Source organism: Syngnathus acus, chromosome 23, assembly GCF_901709675.1.
Source record: "Syngnathus acus chromosome 23, fSynAcu1.2, whole genome shotgun sequence".
Taxonomy (NCBI): domain Eukaryota; kingdom Metazoa; phylum Chordata; class Actinopteri; order Syngnathiformes; family Syngnathidae; genus Syngnathus; species Syngnathus acus.
Genome location: NC_051107.1, coordinates 6,626,341 through 6,647,376, shown reverse-complemented (window position 1 = coordinate 6,647,376; position 21,036 = coordinate 6,626,341). Strand labels below are relative to the sequence as shown.

The window sequence follows — 21,036 nt, the reverse complement described above, 5'->3', positions numbered from 1 at the left end:
CATCCAAATCACTTTACAAGTACAAACCTTTATTATTATGATCAATACTTATTATTTTTATGAAATTTATCAAACGATCATAGTGTTCACAAAGCCACAATAAGACTTTCTTTGTTACTTCCTGTCTGTCTGTCAAGACCTTTGTGGAGAAAACAAAAGTTGATGAAAAAAAAAAGAAAAAAAAAGACAGTTTTATCACAACTCTAGCAAACTGTTTGTCTAAAGAAGAGCAACTTTCATGGTACAGTGACGTGAAAGGGACTCCCGGGGATGTGGGCGTCGCCCCACTTGACCATGAGGATGTAGTTTCCTGCTTCTTTCACCGTGTACGTCACATTGTACATCCTGTGGCCTGCGTGCTTCACGTAGACCTCCTCGCACGGGGCCCTGGGACCGTGGACCCCCACCATTAACATGTTGCTTCCTGCAAACACATCAAAGACCATCAAGCGCTAGGTCTTTTTCTGCTACTCTCATGGAAAAGACGGTCTCTACTCGAGTCCAAAAATCAACCCCCAGTGCACTCCGAGCCTGCTCCAATGATTTTGAGCCCCTTGAGTTCCACAGGGCTCATTTCAAAAGGCCTCTTCCTTTTTGCCATATCTCATGAAAATGTTTTCGGACAATAATATGCTATATATAGAACACTCAAACATTGAGGCAAAAAGGATCATCAGGATACAATTGGAAGCATCGGGACCAGACACTCACCTGCTTTGCTGCAATCCACCATGAAGGAGTTCTTTTGGCCCACAAAGGCTTTGGACAGGCCGGCCCCCTTGGAGACCACCTTGCTGGCATCTGAGGAGAATTTGGGCAGGGAAGCGAAGGCCCCGGCCATTCCAGACGACTTGGTGACGGTTTCCACCAGAACAGACGAGCTCTCGTGAAGACCGGGACCGCCGCATAAGCTCGGGCCTGAGGATGCAAACGACACAATGAGGACAATTGGAGTGAAGTGGTGTGAAGGTGTCTGGCCTACCAGAGACTTTGGCCTTGAAGGGACTGCCGACAATGTGCTTGGCTCCCGCATACTTGATGGAGATCAGGTAGCTCCCGGGAGCCATGGGGGTGTAGGACACCAGGTAGCCTTCTGCACATTCCTGGCAGCTCATCTGGACTTTAGAGGGTCCGTCAATGGTCACAGACAGAGCTCCACCGCCGGCGTTCGACGTGTTCACCGTGAACTCTGACGCCACCCCTACAAGGCACGCACGCCATCAAGCAGACTCCAGTGGGACAAGCGACGAGTCGACTCACCCGTGGTCCCGCTTTCCAGGCCCGACCCGGAAGCCGACACCTTGCTGGGGTCTCCTGTCTGACCGGGCTCCCCCACGCGAATCTTGAAAGGGCTTCCCGGCACGTGGCTGCCACCGAAGCGGACCTCGATGGAGTGGACGCCGTTCTCTTTGGGTACGAAGGTAATGGCGTACTGATCTGCAGAGAGACACACGCTCATTTTTTGGGATCTGATAAAAACTCTGAAGGCACGGTCAGACTTGTTACCGCCGTCCAGCTGGCTGATCAAACATTCCTGCGTGGCTCCGGAGGGCGCATTCATTTTGGCGTCAATGACGCCGCGAGCGCCGTTCAGCCGCACTGCAAACGAGGCTTCTTGGTTCACCTTCAGTCCGGAGTCCTGGAGGAAGGACGCCAGCCCCGCGCTAAAGACCGTCTCGCAAACAATGTGGGCCGAGATGCTTCCGAGCGGCGCAAAAGTTGGGCTGAGCTGAACCGCATCCCACCTGAAGGCTGGTGATGGTGAGGCGGCGGGCGCCGTCTGACAAGCTGGCCACGGGGACCGCGAAGGGGGAGTCTGGGACATGCTCGTCGTTGAACTTGATGGAGACCTCGTAGTCTCCTGGCGGGCGGGAGAGAAGCAGATGAGCGACTTGGGAAGTTTTGCGCTCGACAGGACGCGGGCGGCTCTCACCTGGCTCCTGGACCACGTAGGAGACACCGCAGGAACCGTCCTTGCGGTCCTCAAAGGCAATTTCGGCCTTGCTGGGCCCCTCCACCGCAATGGAGAGCCCGCCCGCTCCCGCCTCCCTGGTCCAGATGCTGAACTCGGCCGGAATGCCGGCCACGGCTCGCTCCAGCCCCGTGCCGCCCGCCCGCACCTTGTGGGCCCCGCCCTCTCCCAGGGGGCCCACGGTGAACTGGAAGGGGCTCCCGGGAACGTGTTGGCCACGGTATTTGACGTCCACGACGTGCGCGCCCATCTCCTGCGGTACGAAGCGGACGCTGTACGTGCTGTCCTCACCGCGGATGATCTCGGCATCTTCGCACTTGCCGCCCGGACTCGTCACCTGAGCCGCCATCTCCTGGTGCTCGCCTGAGGGAGGGAAAGCTCAGAGGACTCGCCGGAGGCTACGTCGGGGTTTTCTTTTATCACTGGTGGTCTGGGCACCGACCCCCACGTACCGTCGTGCGGTGGAGACTTTCCGCCAAAGCCGCTCAGACTCTCCCGCCCCATGAAGTCTCCAAAGACGTCCCGAAAGGGGTCTCCGACCTGCGTGCTCTCCTCCACGCGGACTTCTCGCTTGGTCTCGCCGCCACGCGTCTTGCTGATCTCGGTGCGTTCGGTGCGCGTGTAGGTGTGGCTGCTGCGCGTGAAGGTGCGCGTCACCCGCTCCTGCGCCGAAACCATCTGGAACCAGTTGCCTGCCGATGCAGCCAGATAGGATGAGAGAGTGTCAAATCAAAACAATAAAAGAGCACAAGTGACCTGGGATCTTCAGGTTGAGGTCACATGTGCCTCCCACGGTGGCGATGGCGGGTGCCTGCCGCTTCCTGGTGATGGTCTCCTTCATCCTGCCCTCGCCAAACACTTTGACGGTGAAGGGACTTCCTGTGGCCGCGGAAGCGCACGACTCATCAAAAACAGAGCAGGCCATGGCTCCCGAGCTCAAAGGCGTACGTACCGGAGACGTGCTGGTCGGCAAACTTGATGTTGATGATGTAGTTGCCAGGCTCGCCGGGACAGTAAGTGACGCGACACGTGCCGTCCTCCACGTCCTTGCAGTTGATGTCCACCTTGCTGGGACCCTCGATGGACAGACCGAGACCGCCGTAACCTGCGGCGACGTACGCATCCGCTTAGCCAGTGCGGGCGCCGAGCGGGCGCATCTCAACGCACCGGCAGTCCTGGTGTCGACGATGAAGTGGGCCACCTCCGAGGTGCGGCCCTCCAGCAGCCCCGCCCCCAACACTTTCACCTTGCTGGCATCGCCGATCTCCGACTGCGCCACCGTGATCTTAAAGGGGCTGTTGGTCACGTGCGTGCCGCCCTTCTTCACGCTCACCACGTGCTCGCCGACTTCCTTTGGCGTGAAGGAGATGCCTGCAGAAAGATTGCAAAGTCTCTGATTTGCATTCGGGCAGGTTGTCAAAGTTGTCAGCGCACCCACCGATGTGTCTGTTGGGAAGTCTCTTGAGCAGGCACGCCTCTTGGCTTCCCGACGGTGCTCGAATGCTCGCCGTCAGACTGGCCAGGTCCGTCTCCATGATCCTCAAGGAGACGTCTGTGGCCGTGCCGACGTTGAGCTGAGACGTGGCGTGAGGGTCATCGCCTGGGCACAGCCACTCTCCAGCTTCAGAACCAGGAGAAAGGAGGGCCAAAGAGGCGCGCCTACCGGTGATCTTGGCGCCGAACGGGCTGCCGGCAATGTGTTGCTCGTCAAACTTGACAATGATGACGTAGTCGCCGGGCACCGTGGGCAAGTAGGACACGGTGCAGGTGCCGTCTTTGTTGTCCTTGCAGCTGATCTCGGCTTTGGACGGTCCTTCCACTGCCAGTGACAAACCGCCTGCGGAGGTCCCGCAACACTTTTTCATCCGCGTCATACTCGTTCGTGTCTGTCGCCGAAAGGAGTCGAAGAAACGTTTGGCCGCCGCCGTCGTCTTACCTTCTCCGGCGTCCTTGGTGGCGATGGTGAAGGTCGCCGGTGAGTGGACCACGCCGTGGCTCAAGCCGGGGCCGTACGCCGTCACGTGAGCGCTATTGATGGCATCCACGAAGAACTGAAGCGGACTTCCTGCAGGAAAGGCGAGTCGGGGATTTGTCTGATTGAGGTGCCTGCTTCTGAGGGCGGTCTTGATCGGCCTGCTGGGCCTACCTGGGATATGCTGGCCGTTGTACTTGATGTCCATCTCGTGCAGGCCCCGCTCAGTTGGCGAGTACTTGACGGTGACGGTGCCGTCTTTGTTGTCTGCGATGTGCGGGCGGGCCGTGCGACCGGACGCCATTCGCACTTCACCTGCGCGACATGGCGTCAGCGCCGTTCCGCTCGCCAGAGAGTCTAAAAGCGGGCTCACCTGTGATTTCTCCAGTCTGGACAGTGAAGGGAATGACCAAGCAGAAGGGCCGGAGCGCGGCGGCCTCCGTCCCGTCGGCGGGGATCGTCGGGTCGTCGGTCGCCTGGAGGGGCGGAGTCAAACAACTGTGGACATCTGGTTGGTGTGGGTGAGCACAATGGAGCCACTTTAGCGGCCAGTCATGCCGCGAGCGAACGAGTGAGCGAGCAAGTGAGCGAGCGAGCGAGCGAGCACGCCTGCCGCAGGATGTTGAGCTCACCAGTACGTGGAAGGGACTGTTGGGAATGTGCTCTCCTCCAAAGCGGATGGTGATGACGTACTTCCCGGGTTGGGGCGCCGTGTAGTAAATGTCAAATGTGCCGTCTGCATTTTCCACCACGTCCACGTCCAGTTCTGCCCCGTCCGGTGTGGACACCTTACAGGTGACCTTGCCTTTCCCGGCAGCCTTCGCATCCACCGTGATCACCGTCTCCTCTCCGATGTGGATGGTGGGACCCACCCCGGACCCTGGCACACGGGCTCAGATCAACTCTTCGCTCAGAATGATCAAAGACGAGTAAAGCCGGTTCCGAGTTTGGCCGTGGGACAGATTACAAGTCGAGCTAGCGCTAGCTGTCTCGAGAAGCGAGCGGGGCGCAGCAAACGCAAGAGGTAACGCTCACCTGGTCCGTGTCCTCCGATTGACACTAGAAGAAAACGAGATGGCTCTTAGGACCAAAAATGAATAAAGGACAGGGACCGGGAAGAAGGGCCCGCCTGACCTGTGACCAGACACTTGCTGGCATCGCCGCTGGGCGCAGCGTGGATGCGGTACGGCGAGTACGGTATCTCGTCGCCGCCGTACTTGATGGTGATGGTGTAGCGGCCCGCCATGTCCGGGACGTAGGACACCGTGTAGGTCCCGTCGCGGTTGTCCCTGATGTTGGCCTTCTTGGGCTTGGCCTCGGGATCCTGAAGACACGTCCAAGGGGTCAGAAAAATCAAAGTGTGACGGACGCAGCCACCGCTTCCCACCACAGGTCTGCAAACTGCCCAAACATTCAAGCTTTTGTCTTTTCCTTGGGAAGAGCAAGAAAAGAGCAACCAGAAGGTGGAGAACAGCGAAAAGGGGGAAGAAGGCCACTTTGCTTTGCTCCTAAAGTCAAGCATCCTTCTGAAATGAGCAGATCTCAGCACTCCCGTTTGAGACCAGTGGTGGCAGCAAGGTGAAGAAGATTACGTTAAGTTGAAGACAAATGGAGAACGTTAGCTGATGATCCCGGGAACGCGTCATACAATTTGCTTCATGAACGAGGCAGACAGGATGAGATGATGCAAGGTGGAAGTGGACGGCGGAAGGGAAGGGAAGGGAAGGGAAGGGAAGGGAAGGGAAGGGAAGGGAAGGGAAGGGAAGGGAAGGGAAGGGAAGGGAAGGGAAGGGAAGGGAAGGCAAAGGGAAGGCGTGTGCTGTCGGCCTTACACAGGCTCTCTTAAAAATGGAGAACGGGATGGTTCTCTTGGCTATAAGAGATTCCCAGACATGCGTGTGCCAGTCCTGCACAAAGACGGCAGCCTGGTGCTCGCAGCCGTCAGGACCCTGCAGCCGGCGGCGGCACAGGAGGTCACACGGACAGGGTCATTGTTTGCGTGCAAATGCTCGGCCGGCCGAAGCTCGCTGGCTGCCTCGGCGGTGCGCTTTGTGACACGCACCAGGATCTGAACCGTCAGCAGTCCCTCCCCGGCATCTCTGGCGTCGATGGTGAACTCCACTGGGAGACTGGCGGGAACGCCTGATGAATTCAGACCGGGACCGCTGGCACGGACCTTGCTGGCATCGTGAGCCGGCAGGGTCTTGATCTTGAATGGACTGAAGGGGAAACGTTGCCACAATCGCAATCATGCAAGAGAGGATCAAGTGGTGACCGATGTGAGCGTTCCTCACCTTTGAGGAACCTCCTGCTGGGCGTATTTGATGCAGATAGTGTACGCACCATCGCTGCTGGGGGTGTAATTGACCGTGCGCGTCCCGTCACCGTTGTCCAAAACGCTGACGGGCTCAGTGGCACCTGTACGAGCCACCAGCTCATCTTCAAGACATGTTGACCAAAACCACCCCCCCACATTCATCACCTGTCGGCCCAAAGATCTGGACCTCCAAGGGGGCTGCGCCGGCCTTGCTGCTGTCAACAGTAAAGGTTTGAAAGACATGAGCACGGACGGCGCTTCCAAGCCCGGGTCCGGAACAGCGCACTTTGGTGGGATCCACCACCTCTCGCGCCGGGACTCGAAATGGACTTCCTGAAATGAGGCGCGGTGAGTTCAGTTCTCTTCAAAGAAGCGGGCGGTCTGACGGCACCTGGAACGGGAAGCCCCCCAAAGGTGATGTTGACGTCATAGTCTCCACAAGTGAAGGGAATGTACTCCACGCTACAGCTGCCATCTTTGTTGTCCTTGCAGGACATCTTGGCCTCCGACGGACCCTCGATGGCCAGGCCGAGACCCCCGGTGCCGGCACCCCTGAAGAAGAAGACGGAAACATACGAGTTGGACATAATAGTTTGCGAAACCTCGGAGTTGGGTTACCTGGTCTCGACAGTAAATGGGTTGCGATTGTTCACCAGAGCCTCTTCCAGGCCCGGCCCGTAGGCTCGGACTCGACTGGGATCGCAACCCTCGCTCGCGGACACCCTGAACGGACTATTGGGGAGGGGATCGTCGTCCAACATCACCTCGATGACGTGCAAACCTGCCGAGACATTTGCGTTCGATTCGGAATAACTTCAGGAGTCCAATGAGCAGGAGAATTTGTCACTGACCATCCTCGAAAGGCGTGTAGTCCACGCGGTACGTGCCATCGGCCTTGTCCGTCACGTAGGCGTCTGTGGTGGCGCCCGACGGATTCGAAATGTATGCTTTGACATGGCCGCCGGCGCTCTGGTATATACTTCGGACATCCACCGTGAAGTGTGTGGTGACTTCTCTCAGGACTCCTAGTCGGGAGAAGAGGGACAAGAAGAGAAGAAAGGTCCACTTCAAAAGTCAGTCCTTCGGCGAGAATTTGCACTCCCTCACCCCTGGCTTCCACGCCGGGTCCGTAAACCTTGACGCCACTGAGGTCAAGGGCCGCGTCCACCTGCAGACGTGCGGGAAACTTTGGCACCAGGTGTCCTCCGTACTTGATGGTGAGGGTGTGCACACCGTGAGACTGCGGGATGTAGGTGATGGAGTAGGTTCCGTCCTGGTTGTTCTCCACGTGAACTTCAGCTTTGGAGCCCTTCTCGGAAACGATCTCGACGGTGAGCTCCGCCTCTCCGGCTTGGGAGCAGTCCACCAGGAAGGAGCCGGCCTGGTGGGCTTTCCCCCGCTCCAAACCGGGCCCGCGGGCCGTCACCTTGCTCGGATGGAAGGCCGAGCGGACGGCGGCCTTGAAGGGGGAGCCCGGGACGTGCTGCTCGGCAAACAGGATGTTGATGTTGTACTCGCCCGGCTCGGTGGGCAAGTAGGACACGGAGCAGGAGCCGTCGCCGTTGTCCTGGCATTCGATCTTGGCCTCGCAGGGACCCTCCACCGTCAGGCCTAAACCGCCGCTGCCCGCTCCCTTTGTATCGATGGCAAAGGGGGCCGCTTTGCCCACCGCGCCTCCCTCCAGACCTGGACCGTAGGCTCGCACCTGCCACAGCAGCAAAGAAGGCTCCTGCTGTGACCCGCAGAAGCGAAAGAAAAGAGGAAGAGGAGGAGGAACTCACCTTGGAGGGATCGGGGGCTAAGATGCCCTCCACCGACAAGGGACCTCCCGGGACGGGGTTCTCGTCGTAGCTGATTTCCACGGTGTACAGCCCCTCTTCCGGCGGCGTGTAGCTGACCGAATGAATGTGGTTGCCCGCACCGGACTCCAGCTTGTACGGAACGGGTCGGCGAGACGGCGAAACGATCTTCACGTCCACTCGGCCCTGGCCGCCGGCACCCGAAGTACCGATGCTGAACTCCTGATCTTTTCCGACCTCCACCTCTGATTGACGCAAAAGCCTTGATTTGACACTGTGGCGGCAAAGCACTACTTTTGTCGACAAAAAGCTTCACTGACTGTTCTCCAGGCCGTGAACTTGGACCTTGCTGAGATCCAGAGGTGGAGCCACTTGGACGTGAAAGGGACTTTTGGGAATGGCGTCACCCCCGTGGAGGACAGTGATGGCCAAACTTCCCTGAAGGACGACGACAACAACAAGGTGAGTGACAGACAGACAGACACGTGTAGGCTCGCAGCGCCGGCCGGCGACAAACTCACCTGCTCGTTGGCGGTGTAGCGGACCGTGTACGAGTAGTCGTGGTTGTCGATGATCTCAAAGTCCGGCACTTTATCGGCGCCTCCAAAGTGGACCTCGGGCTGAGCTTTGCCGGCTCCTTTGGCGTAGATGGTGAAGTGCGTCGGCTTTCCCGCTTCGACGCCTTCGCCGGAAGAACGCATCCGAGTGGTCAGGGCGAGCGTTCCAGAAAAACATCAACATTGCTCAAGTGTCCTTCATATTAGCTGACCCAATTTGTTGAGTCCGGGTCCTTCTGCTTTGACTTTGGCAGCATCGTGAGAAGGATCCACTTTGATCCTGAAGGGGCTGATTGGAATTTCCTGGTTCAACAAGGAAAGACGTCATTCCAGCGGCTAAGGTGCTTTGCGGGTTACCCTTTTGGCCATCTCACCTGGTCGGCAAACAGCACCATGACGCTGTAGTGGCCCGGGGCCGGCGGCGTGTACTTGACCGTGAACGTGTCGTTGTCATTCTTGATGATGTCGAAGTCGATGCCGGCCTCGGCGGGCCCGACCGCACCGGGTGCGCACTTGATGCCGATGCTGACGTCCCCTGGTGTGAGGGAGCGGCAAGCTCAGCCGAGACCCGGAAGAAAGGATGATGAAGCGGCGGCGGCGGCGGCGGCGGCAGCTCACCTTGTCCCGCCTCGCCGCAGTCCACGGTGAAGTAGGTGGGCTCGGTGGCCTTCAGTCCGCTTCTCTCCACGCCGGGACCCAAAACCTTCACCTTGTGCGGATGGCTGCCCTCTCCGATGCTCACCTGCTCACAAACACATACGTCCGCTCAGGAAGGAGGTCCAAAAGTTTTCAATTCCCTTTCTTGGTGACGAGAGAAGGCGACGGACGACGGTACCCTGAAGGGACTGTTTGGAACGTTGACCTCAGCCCACGTTACGACGATGGTGTGCTTGATGGGCTTGGCGGGGACGTAAACGCAAAAGAAGCTCTCGTCGCCATTGTCCCTGATCTCAACGTCTATAGGGCAACCTTCAGCGTCCTGCGGGGACAGGAAATGGTGGAGTGCTTGCAACAAGTCCAGTCAATTCTAGTTCAGTCCCAAGGAAAAACGTTCAAACAGAGCAAGTCCTCACCTGAGCGTAGAGCCTCAGCTGGCCTCTGCCGGCTCCTCCGACATCGATGGTGAAATCCGCCGCTTTGTCGATGATGCAGCCAACGGGTTCCAGGCCCGGCCCGTAACACCTCACCTGGGGAAGAGTCAACGGTGGGTTGAGCCGGCCAAAACCTTGGCGGAACAGTTGCTGCCGGTGTCACCTTTTCTGGGTGAAGGTCCACGGCGGCAGGCAGGACGTGCGCTACGAAGGGGCTGTCCTTCACGTCCTCGTCGTCACAAATGACATGGACGGCGTAGTCGCCAGGCTCGGTGGGCCAGTACCTGACGTCGCAGGAGCCGTCCCCTTTGTCGTCGCACTCGATCTTGGCTTGAGACGGACCCTCGATGGAGAAGCCTGAAGCGCAACAAGAAAATGTCATTCTCGCTCAGCCATGCCTTCCTTCTCCCTCTTGGCCAGGATGAGGTACGAGGACGACGTACCTAGTGTTCCCACCTCTGTCCCGATGGCCTCCACCACAAAGTCGGCGCTCTTTCCCACCATACCCGTCTCCAGACCAGGACCCCAGGCCCGCACCTTCTGAGGGCCCGCCTCCTCGCTCACGTAGACTTCAAAGGGACTGAAGGCACCGACACATAGAATTTGAAAAAGAGTCCACTCGTTGCCGTCGGCAACCCGTTGGCGATCGATCCACCTGCGCGGGATGCTGTGACCCCCCCAAGCGATGGTGACGCTGTAACTTCCTGTCGCAATCGGGTAGTAGTTACACTCGAAGCGGCCGCCGTCCACCTCCACCACCTTCACTGGCTCCTCCAGTCCCTCTGCAGTGAGCAAGTGCAGTGCTTAATGGCAGCCAAGTCGCTTTCAGAGACGTGTGACTGTGGAGTGAAGGTTCTCACTCGGTCCTTTCACCGCTACTCGGAGCTCGCCGCTTCCAGCGCCTCGGGTGTCCACTTTGAAGTCAGCAACTTCCTTCACCCTCAGACCTTTGGGCTGCAGACCGCGGCCAGACGCCCTGCAGGCGTTGGGGTTGCAGGCTGCACGGAGCATTCGGAAAGCGAAGGTGGCGGTCAGATCAGATCAAAAGGCGGAAGTACAAGCCAAAACATGTCAGGTCAGGTCGTGCGACCTAAAATACGGTGTTTGAGATCAAAGAACCAGTGAAGTCATTGAAAAGTGAAAACAAAATGAACAACGAAACGCTGTTAGTCGTGAGCAAGAGAAGCAATCAAAGAATCGAGAGGAAGGAAACAGCGTGAGCCGGCAGACGTCCAGCGAGGAGATCAGAGATGTTGCTGAGAGGCATGCAGCGCAGCAAGGCCTCATTCCACACGCAAACACGCTTGTCTGCCAAGAGGAAGGCGCTCAGGGCAAAGTGGGCGGAGCCATGCTGGCAAGCCGAGTCCAGGGGGCGCAGATGGGCGCTAGTCGCGAGCCCGAGCCCTGCCTCTACTAACTTGTTCGCCTGGGTTTTGGTGGCGTTGGCGGTGGGGCTCTCCTCGGGGGGGTGCATACTGACTGAGGTACAATCTGAACCGGAGAGCCTGCAGGCACCGGCGGAGGCGGCGGCGACGACACGCTCCGTGGAACTGACCAAGGGAGGAGCAAGTGTCATGCGTCCAAGGCTTACGATGGGGCGTCAGTCAGCCAGTCCAAGTCAAATATGTCCGTCCGAGTCACGTGATCAAGAGTCGAATGTCTTCTGGGTTCAAAGGCGTACCTTGGCCAATAAGGACGGAGAAGGGGCTCCTGGGAATCTGCTGTCCGGCAAAAGTGACATAAAGGCTGTGCGCTCCCTCCAGAACGGGTACATAGGTGCATCGGAAGATGCTGTCGCCTTTGTTCTCCAGAACCACTTCCACCGTGTCCCTGCGACCATTTGAGTCCACGACGGTCACGCCCACGTCACCAGCGCCGGCGCCTAACGGTGGGCACACATTAAGGGGACCATATGCAAGGACGGACCGGAAGAGGTACTAGGGAACAGGTACGGACCTGCTATGTAGATGTCAAAGTAGGTAGGCTTGGTGGCCACGTTGCCCAGGTGCTGCAGCCCCGGGCCGCGGGCCTGCACTCGGCTCGGGTCCCCCATGGCTTTGGAGACGTGGACCGTGAAGGGGCTCCGGTCAATGTCCTGGCCCGCAAACAGAACCTTTACCTGGGATGGGATAGAAGGAAGCAAGTTAGCAGCTAGATGGCTCTCACTCACTGAATGGATGGATGGATGGATGGATGGATGGATGGATGGATGGATGGATGGATGGATGGATGGATGGATGGATGGATGGATGGATGGATGGATGGATGGATGGATGGATGGATGGATGGATGGATGGATGGATGGATGGATGGATTGGATGCCTGGTGGAATTACTTGATGGAGACCCTCCACTTTGGGCAAGTAGACGACTGAGTAGGTTCGCTTCTTGTCGTTGTTTGGGATCACTCGGGCCTGAAAGAAACACGCGTTCGTCCACGCTGATTTCCATTGAATCGAGTCGGTCGCTCTCCTGTGCCCACCTCCTCTGTGTGCCCTTCCGAATCCTCCACGTAAACCAAAACCTCGCCCAGCCCAGCCTCCACCGTTTCCACCAGAAACTCTGCCGGTTTGAGAACCACGTTCCCGTGAGGTTCGATGCCTGTGGCCGGGAGGGAGGGAGGGAGGGAGGAGAGACATTTTCCTTGACTTTTCATCCTGTTTGGAGTCGCAGTGCCTGATTTTCTCACGGTGGGTGCCGTCGGAGAAAGCTCTGTCTTTGTGAAACGCTTTTGAGTTCTGTTGTACTGCCCACCTGGCCCATAGGCTTTTGCCCTCTTGGGATGCAGAGTTTTTGCCCTCAAGGGGGCACCTGGCTTCAGTTTGGCTTTGGGAAACTGCGACAGGTAGGTCATCACCGAGTGCTCGTCCACGTCGGGGTCCACGATTTCCTCTGGCGCGATGACCTGTGCGGAAGGCACAATTGGAAAATGTGGATGGAGCAAAAGACACACGGCAGGCAACATGGAAGCTTACCTGAGGTACGCCCAACCAGTCGTCCGCCTGTTGCATGGCCTCTCTGGCGTTCTGCACCGGCTGACTTGGATCCCAGGTTTCCCAGTCTGGGCAGAGGCCTAAAGAGCACCCGATACTTTGAAGGCGCAGCAAACATCGACTCCCTGTCGTCCCTGTGTAAACAACGAGTGTCCGACGGTCTTACCTGGGGCACAGTTGTCCACCAGAGCTCCCAGGGCCTTGCCATCCCTCCAGTCGCGGTGAAAGTTGGTGATAGGCACCTGGGGCACCTTATTCTGGATCCAGCCCAGAAGACGTTGCTTGGGTGTCAGCTTCCTGGCGTCCTCGTCGTCCTCATCCTCCCACATGGGCATGGAGATGGAGTAGTGCAGGATTAGGGTCCAGATCAGACCTAGGATCAGCTTCAGATTCCCGTCCACGATGGCTTTGGAGTCTGGGGAGCGTCATTAGAAGAACGGGGTGTCAGAGTCAACAACAAGTGCCAGCGCGCGTGTGTGTTAGCAAACAACAAGTGCCGGCGTGCTTCTGCTGACAAGACAGCGAGTGGATTCCAACGCCTCACTTCCTGTTGACTTTTTTTCCGCTCCATTGCGAATCTAAAGACTTCTTCTTCTTGGCCCACTCAAAAGAGCGCTTTGTTCCACACGAGCTCTCGTTACCCACGGCAACAGGACAAACACGCCGATCATGTGTGAGGTTGGAGGCAAAGTGTTCCACGAGCAGGAAGTGGGGCAGATGAGCGCACAGGGAAACTATTTGTTCGGCTTGTTGGCACCCCGCTGACCCCCGCAGGACAGAGTCATCACTTCACTGCCACAGAGAGGCCCCGACCCGGTTTGGACTCAGAAGAACCATCAGCCCGTGACCCAAGTAGTGGAGCATAACTTCACAGTTCAAAGGTCAGTGGCGTGAGCACAGAATAGCGTGACTCACGGTCCTGGCATCATTGGGTCATTAAACTATTCATTTATTCATATTATTAGACAGCCACCTGTCGGCTATAAAACCACAGCTGAGGCTAAAGTGCAGTCAAATAGCCGCACGTGTGTTGTGTTTGCAGTTGTTTCAAAAGGACAAGTGAAGACGCCGTCGGCCGTGTGGTTGCCCAGACCTTTGAAAAATCCGCTAATTAACGAGTGTCACGATTTGGACCTTAGGATGGATCTCAAGGATAGGAACTCAATGCTCAAATGACTTTCCATCCAAGCTTTTGACTGGGAGTGTGTGTGTGTGTGCGTGTGTGAGAGAAAGAAAACGATATTGTGATCGTTGTGGCACATGCTATCTATCGTAAAGCTTAAAAGAGTGGCTGGCGTGCTTCTATTTTGGGTTGGACGGACGGCAGAACTCAGCTGTCGCTGTGTCAATCAGGACGCCCCCAAAAAACAGAGGCCCCTCCTCCGCGAGGCCGTGTTAGGGAGTCAGCTTAGGTTTGGAAATACATTTTGTAACACGCTGTCAATCAATAGCGTCAGCCCTCCTTGACGGCACGGCACGCACGTTCACTCACCGATGGACACCAGGCGGATGTGTTGTCGCTCCAGGAACTCCAGCGCTACCGACACGTTCTCCAGCTTCATCTGGCGGAAATTGGGCCTGGCGTGGTACTTGCGGTACATGTTCTTTTGGCTCAGGACCTCCAGTAGCGCAATGAGCTTCAGGCCATCCGCCAGGTCCTTCTGCAGGTCCAACATGCGCTTGTGGACGCACTTGAGATGCTCGTTGCACCACCTGGTGAACGTGTTCTGCTGGATCTTCTTCCAGGGAGCGTCTTCGGCCAGGTCCTTCTCCGTGGCCGGCATCTCCTCGGCTTCCCCCTCGTCTTCCGCTTCCTCGTCCGGCGCCAAATTGCGGAGGTGCCGCTGTGGCATCATGGTGGTGCCGGCGGTCGGCCGCCCCGACGTGCGCGCCAAATCAGCTCTAAAGTGGCACGGGGCGAGCTTCCGCCGTGGAGGGAGGGAGGGAGCGAGCGAGCGAGCGTGTGCCTCCGTGTGCAGGACTCCCTGGAATGTTTCTGTCTGACCATAATAACGCGCAGCCTGATAGCCAGCCGCCAGCCCATTGGACGGGGGTGGGGGGGAACCCGGTGGGGGGGGGGTGGGTGGTACTGGCCCCCTTCTATTTTTAGAGGTCATGCTCAGGGGGGGGACGCTCTGGGAGTTGCGATGTCATCGGCTGACATTTTCTTACACTTTGTAGACATCCATCGGTGCCTTTCCGAAGACCGATCTGTTGTCTGTCAGAAAGTGGCGACCACTCCAGGCTCAACCCCGGTGGCTCCTCATCCAAATTCAGCTGAGCTACATCCAAAGTAAGTCACCCACCTCAACCCTACTAAGGGTAGAAACTAGAAAATGGACGCATGAGTGTGATCAGTGTTGTATATTTATTAGCTTCTTACACGAGAGAAGCAGGGGCTATTTATTAGCTTCACGTTGCGTCAGGCAGGCAGTGAGCAAAAGCGGGCTAGCGCTAAACAATGGTGAGTGACCGCCATGTGAAGAAACATGCGACATTAACATTAAGGCTACCTTGTTGTCACTGCAGCTTAATTCTAGTTTGGTCTGCTTTTTTTCGGCCGTGATGTCACTTCCCGTCAAGCTCGATTCAAACTGGGGACCACCGCAACCAAGATGGCTGCCACCGCCACCACTAGCGGCACAAGGTTCCAACCTCCCGCATCATCCTGAAAGTCAGCAAGGAGAGAACATCGTCGGCGGGGACGGCCTTTTACGGGCAACGGCAGGAAGTGACGCGTACGACCCCAGGAAGAGTAGCGCTGGCATTGCCAGAGCTAATGGGGATCCCAAATACAACAAACCAAGCAAGCAAGCAAGCAAGCAAGCCAGTTCTCAGGCCGTACCTGCTCCCGTTTTCTAGGACGCCAGCTCCTCCCACCAGCACCACATCAAGGCCACTATGACAATGACGCCTAGCAGGGGGGCCGACGCGAGGGGGGGCTCGGCGCGGCGACGCTGAGAACGACACACAAGGAATGAAGCAAGGAGGCGGCCGTGTGTGACACGTCGAGAGGAGGGAGGCGAGGGCCAATCAGGTGACAGGTGGTGAGGAGGTGGCGACATCGCACGGGAGAAGGAGGTCGTTTTTTTGCGCGACCTTATGTCTTTTACTAGTTTTTCCTTCATTTGTTTAATTAAAAAAAAAAAAAGAAAATTGGGTTTCATGAGTTCATTTCAAGTTTGCGTGTCGCTTCCCGAACAAGCAAGCCCTCCTCACCTGCGCCCTCTCGCCCTGCAGCCGCCGCAGTTCCGCCTTGCAGTGACGCAGCTCTTCCTCCAGGGCGGCGCGCTCGTGCCGGCTCTCGTCATGGAGACGCTGCAGCGAGCCGAGCGAACGCTTCGCGCGCTCGCACTGAAGCAAACGGACCGACACGCAAAGGCGCGTCAATTAGGAGCGGCTCCGCTCGCCTGGCGTTGTGATGACGGACGCTACCTCGCTCTGCGCCCGGAGCCCGGCGTCCTGGGCTCGCCGCACCTGCACCTCAAGTTCTTGGACGTCTGGAAGACTGGCAGGGGGGCGGCACACACTGACGTAGGTGTCGTACTGCGTCCTGGCACGAAAAAGAAAGAAGAAGAAAAAAAAAAAAAGAGCTTTGGTTGCGATTGGCAGTTGCCAAGCGCTGCGTGCTTTTCCAGCGGGGTGCTCACACCCAGGCCGGCTGCTCTTGCTCTTCTTGTTTCACTTTGCAGCTCAGCTCTCGGTTGGCGTTACTTAGCAGAAGACGCCGGCGGCTCAGAGAGGCAAACTCCTCCTCCAGGCACGCTGCGTCTCCACCTTCAGGTGACAATCATTCTTGCCATCAACACCAATAATCTACCACGGGGCTCCTGATGGGTCAGCGCTGTCCGTTACCGGAGCAATCCTCGCCGTCGCTCTCCGTCCCGAGGGCGGCGACCTCCGCCTCGTGCCGGCCTGCCGCGTCGCGCTGCAGCTGGGCCCGGATGCGACACAGCTCCTCTTGGAGGCAAGCGATGTCGTTCTCCCGCTCGGCCGCCGCCTCCTCGCCGGCTTCCTGCAGCGCCAGTGCCGCCTCCTCGGCCCGGCACAGCTCCTCCTGGGCCTCCTCCAGCTCGCTCTGCTTCTCCTGCCGCGCTATCGCAAGCTCCTGCCGGACGCCCGCCAGCTCCACTGCGAGCGGTCAGGACCAAGGTTACGGCAACCCAAACCAACAAAAGTGCTTTTTTCATTTGGTACCTTTGAGAGCTTCCATTTGTCTGCTGAACGTTTCCGCCTGGTGGGCCCGAGCCAGTCGCTCATCCTCCAACATGGCTGACAAAAACATCGACAAGAACATCAGGAAGAAATCTGAATACCAACCGGCCACATTGAAGCCTCTCACTGCGCATATCCAGAAAGTTCTCCCGGTGTCTTTGCGAGTCTCGCCGCGTCTCCTCCAGCTCCACGAGCAGCTCCACCATCCGAATGCGGAGCTCGTCCACGCCCATCTCTTCATCGTCCTCGTTCTCCTCGCCAAACTCATCTTCTGTCTTCTCGCACATGTCGTCCTTCAGCTGGCCTGGGAAACGTTGAGTCGAAAGACATTTTGAAATGAAAGGACGGACCGCTCTCATAAACATGAGTGAAATGATCTCACACACGCACACAACTGATTTGTTTTTGTGTGCAATTTGTTCCCACTGACCGCAAGAGTCCAGGACCTCCTCGATGAGGGGGGGTAGCCGCAGTCCGTCCATGTTTGAAGGGTCCTCAAGCCACGGACAGGTTGCTATCCTGAAGACTTCATCCGCATCATGGGCCTAGCCGTCATCAAGTACATGTTTATTTGCAGTGATGAATGCTGACGACCATTCCATGATTTGACATTGGCCTGCCTGCCTGCCTGCCTTTCAGGCATTCTGACGCATAGTCAACAGGGATGAGGACAACTACTACAGAAAATGTACTCGTGTGCTCAAGTTCACATCAGCAGTGACGTCAACGAGTTGTTCTCCGACGTGCGCTGTTGATGTGCTGGTTGCCATGGAGATGTGAACGACCTTTAACATGCTCGTCATCTATTAGCATATGATGTGAATATGATGTTAGCATGACGTGACGATGAATGATTTTACCTGCTGACTCGGTGCTGCAGCTCCTCTTCATCATCGTCATCATCATCATCATCGAGGTGACGCCGACGAGACGTCACACCATCGACCTCCCTGACGTCATCATTAACTCTTTGCCGACAACTCAACCAGAGTAATATGATCAAAGCTAAAGATTGAACTACTTTTGTACTCACATGATACTGTATAAAAACATGTGAATGACTCATTGTTTCTAGGTCACGGAACTCTACTCGGGCGCGTCATCGCTGTCGCCTATTTACTACGTATGCGAAGACGTCACCTGGGGGAAACGGCTGGACATACCGAACAAACGAATTACATTCGCAGCGTACATTTTTGGTCCATTTCACTCAATGAATAGAAACAAACCAAAAAAACTTGTGCATATCGACATTTTCTTTGTTTTAAGTTCATGTCAACGCTATACGTCCCGCCAGCATGATTATTCTCAGACTTTTCTCACTCCCTTGTCACTACCTCCGCCTTGTGGCGTAAATGCTTACTACAAATGGGTCGACGATGCGATCCTTCAGAACAAAACACAAATGATGCTCGAGTTCAAGTAAATCAATGCTTACGTTGGAGAATTTTTGCTAGCTATCATTCTGGTCAAGTAGATACAGAAATGTTCTCAAACGGGGGCAAAAAAAAGTATTTGCGATCATGAGTAGCAGGATTGAGAAAAGAATGTGTTCGTTTTAGCGTGTCCTGGAGGGCATCTCGGCTGACTCGCGCGGCCACTCCCCTTTAACGTGTTTTACTCCGGCCCGTGCCCTTTAATTCCTCATCGATCCCGTCAGTCTGTGCGTGTTCGTGTACGTGTGTGTGTTTGTGTCAGAGAGCGAGCGAGCGAGCGAGAGTGTGTGTGTAAAGTTTCACTTCTATCCGAGGTGACGCTCAGCTGGCAAGGCAAGTCTTCTCATCTGTCCGCCAGCGTGTGACACGCTTGGGCTTTTTCGAGCAAAAATCAGACGATTTCGGAGCACACGCGATGACCGGCCGGCAATTGTTAGCTTAGCCGCGATAGCAAGTGAACGTGCGCCGGAATTAGCCTGCTAAAGCTCACGTTAGCACGGGAAGATAACAGCTGTTGGTTGTTGTTTTTTGACACTTGCGGTGTGTTTACTTGGCATCGCTTCGGGCGCCCGCTTCCGCTTCGCTCACACCAATCGCCCCATCAAGTCAAAGGTTAGATGGCCGCAAATCATAGCACGCACGCACTAACCCTAACCCCCCACCAACTGTCGGAGTCTGATTGGCTGGCTGGCTGACAGTCCAGTGCTGTCACAACCTGGACTGGTCGTCCGTCAGTCAATGTCAGGCCACTTGGAGACCAACTGGACTGGTTGCCGATCTGAGACTGCACATGCAGGATAGTCAAAACAATGGAGTGGTCACCAGCCAATCACAAGATGACGTTCATTCTCTGCAACAACAACGGTTGCAAAGTAGGAACCGCGGGCGCTCGCCAACGAAGGCTATTGATCGACGTACGCCCATGGCGGACTTTTCCATGGAAATGGGCCAATGGCGATTGTTTGCAATATGCTGCATCCGTATGCTTGCGATGCTTGTTTGACTTTGTGAAGGCAGCTGAGTGAGCCCAGACTCGCCGTTTTGAGCATCACAAGTCGGAGGAGGAATGCGCTTTGCGGCTTACGGGCCGGCCCTTAAGCTGTTCTTTTCATAATGGCGCTCTTGTTTTGGCGCCCTTTCGATCCCGTTCCTGCAAACTTGTGACCGGCGGCGACGAGCGTTTGCGTCGTTCACAGTCCAGATTTGGCGCACTTTCAACATCCGCTTTCCGCGGCTTCGGCACATGACAAAAAGGGGAAGTGGAGCGCTCGAATCACGTTTCCCCACAAAATTGTTAAGAGCCGTACAAAAGATTGGTTTGATTTTGGAATAAGAAAGAACAAGGTTCGCGCTGCGACTACTTTGTGAGTTTAGCGTTTGACGAGATTAAAAGGAAAGAAAAGTTTGCTTTGCGTTTGACAGGAAAACGTGCCACGAAGCCCTCCCAAAAGTCCCGCCGGCTTCTCCACATGGCGGGACGCTAGGTCGCCGGGGTGAGCATGCGGCACTGGGCCGGTGTGTCCAGCTGGTGGCGCCGCTGAGCGAGCCATGGACGAGTTTAGCGGCAGGACGTACGGCACCAGCGGCCTGGACAACAGACCTCTGTTTGGGGAGACGTCAGCACGGGTAGGATGACGCTCATGACGTGACTTTGCAAGGATGGGGGCGGAGCTTCCCTGAGCATTCGCTGTCTTCAAAGCAAGCGTGCCGAAACAAACGCGTTGAGTGTTTTTGTGTGTGTCCCAGGATCGCATCATCAACTTGGCAGTGGGAGGATTTACGTCCCTGGTTGTGCTGGTACGTGCGTGCGTCCGTCCGTCCACCTCACCTCGCTTTGCATTGTACTCGAAAGCGTGTCGGGAGAAATGGCGGCGGGCTAACGTTTTTACCTTGCAGGTGACCGTCGTCAGCTCTTTTGTTTTCCCGTCGTTGCCTCCGCGGCCGCTCAACGTTTTCTTTGCCGTTTGCATCCTGCTTGCCTGCGGATCCACCATTTTGCTGGTACTAAAAACAAACAAAACAACAAGTCGTGATTGTGATTCAAAGAAACGAGCAAGCAAAAAGAAAACGAGTGCTCACATTTCCCTCCCAGATCTTCTGGTACCGCCAAGGCGACCTGGAGCCCAAATTCCGCAACCTGATCTACTACAAGCTGGCGTCCATTGTGTTGCTGTGTCTTTGTGCCAACCTCTACTTCCACGACGTGAGGTGAGAGCCGGCAGCTGGATGGGATGGGACGGGACGGGACGGGACGGAACGGACCCCCTCTCCCTCCTCCCCCCCGATGGTGGAGAATGGACGCGTTTACACGCCGCACAACACGCAAGGAAAGCTCCACTCAAAACGTGGTCCTCACGTCACTTTGTGTTTTATGAAGGTCTCGCACACGTGTGCACAACATTCCGGTCAGTCGGCCCTTTAACGCCACGGCTTTCTTTTTCACGGATTATTGTAACCGTGGCAACAAAGCTGGCTCAGCATTTTTTGCTTGCCATCAAATTGAAGGCGATGTAGCACACTGGTACCGTGACTGCGGACCTCTCAAGTTGCGCCAAAATGCCAATTTGTAGTTTTGCCTCACTATCAGTACGCTAGTATGCAGAGAGGCCACAAACTAGTTTGCACGCCAGTCGTGTTGAGGACAAAGCATCGACTCGTGCACAGACTTTGCGATGGCTCCCAATC

General features: G+C 56.5%; 4 protein-coding genes across 28 annotated transcripts in view; 2 read left to right on the top strand and 2 right to left on the bottom strand.

Moving 5' to 3' along the window:
• Positions 1-21,036, top strand: part of LOC119116923 (protein NLRC5-like) — a 138,789-nt gene that overhangs the window by 24,799 nt on the left and 92,954 nt on the right. The window lies entirely within an intron of this gene.
• Positions 13-14,663, bottom strand: LOC119116922 (filamin-C-like). Of its 8 annotated transcripts, XM_037242693.1 has the most exons (48): positions 14,193-14,661; positions 12,867-13,115; positions 12,683-12,780; positions 12,462-12,612; positions 12,190-12,308; positions 12,044-12,121; positions 11,665-11,827; positions 11,390-11,590; positions 11,127-11,258; positions 10,569-10,706; positions 10,364-10,490; positions 10,152-10,288; positions 9,872-10,065; positions 9,691-9,804; positions 9,453-9,596; positions 9,236-9,359; positions 8,992-9,152; positions 8,830-8,920; positions 8,582-8,742; positions 8,381-8,498; positions 8,043-8,305; positions 7,369-7,966; positions 7,113-7,286; positions 6,880-7,042; positions 6,653-6,813; positions 6,427-6,594; positions 6,239-6,362; positions 6,007-6,163; positions 5,777-5,893; positions 5,079-5,268; positions 4,980-5,003; positions 4,577-4,824; positions 4,318-4,420; positions 4,119-4,259; positions 3,909-4,037; positions 3,636-3,809; positions 3,411-3,572; positions 3,140-3,343; positions 2,925-3,077; positions 2,729-2,851; positions 2,425-2,664; positions 1,934-2,335; positions 1,746-1,861; positions 1,507-1,639; positions 1,261-1,437; positions 983-1,201; positions 712-918; positions 13-424 (listed from the first exon to the last, which is right to left on the bottom strand). In XM_037242693.1, exons 1-48 carry the CDS (start codon positions 14,554-14,556, stop codon positions 237-239), a joined length of 8,322 nt encoding a protein of 2,773 aa, XP_037098588.1. In that variant the 5' UTR covers positions 14,557-14,661; the 3' UTR covers positions 13-236. The 8 variants fall into 8 exon arrangements, with proteins under 8 accessions (XP_037098588.1, XP_037098587.1, XP_037098593.1 ...); XM_037242692.1 differs by having other exon boundaries at positions 3,411-3,809; positions 14,193-14,662; XM_037242698.1 differs by lacking the exon at positions 5,777-5,893.
• On the bottom strand, positions 15,251-18,016 carry LOC119116961 (coiled-coil domain-containing protein 136-like). Of its 2 annotated transcripts, XM_037242823.1 has the most exons (10): positions 17,776-17,895; positions 17,346-17,460; positions 17,043-17,219; positions 16,898-16,972; positions 16,556-16,831; positions 16,351-16,477; positions 16,136-16,253; positions 15,920-16,054; positions 15,546-15,657; positions 15,251-15,368 (listed from the first exon to the last, which is right to left on the bottom strand). In XM_037242823.1, the coding sequence occupies exons 2-9, from the start codon at positions 17,395-17,397 to the stop codon at positions 15,559-15,561; spliced, it is 1,059 nt and encodes a 352-aa protein (XP_037098718.1). In that variant the 5' UTR covers positions 17,398-17,460; positions 17,776-17,895; the 3' UTR covers positions 15,251-15,368; positions 15,546-15,558. The 2 variants fall into 2 exon arrangements, with proteins under 2 accessions (XP_037098718.1, XP_037098719.1); XM_037242824.1 differs by lacking the exon at positions 15,546-15,657 and having other exon boundaries at positions 17,776-18,016.
• On the top strand, positions 19,774-20,811 carry tmem243b (transmembrane protein 243, mitochondrial b). Its single transcript, XM_037242854.1, has 4 exons — positions 19,774-19,977; positions 20,098-20,148; positions 20,248-20,352; positions 20,444-20,811. Exons 1-4 carry the CDS (start codon positions 19,900-19,902, stop codon positions 20,561-20,563), a joined length of 354 nt encoding a protein of 117 aa, XP_037098749.1. The 5' UTR covers positions 19,774-19,899; the 3' UTR covers positions 20,564-20,811.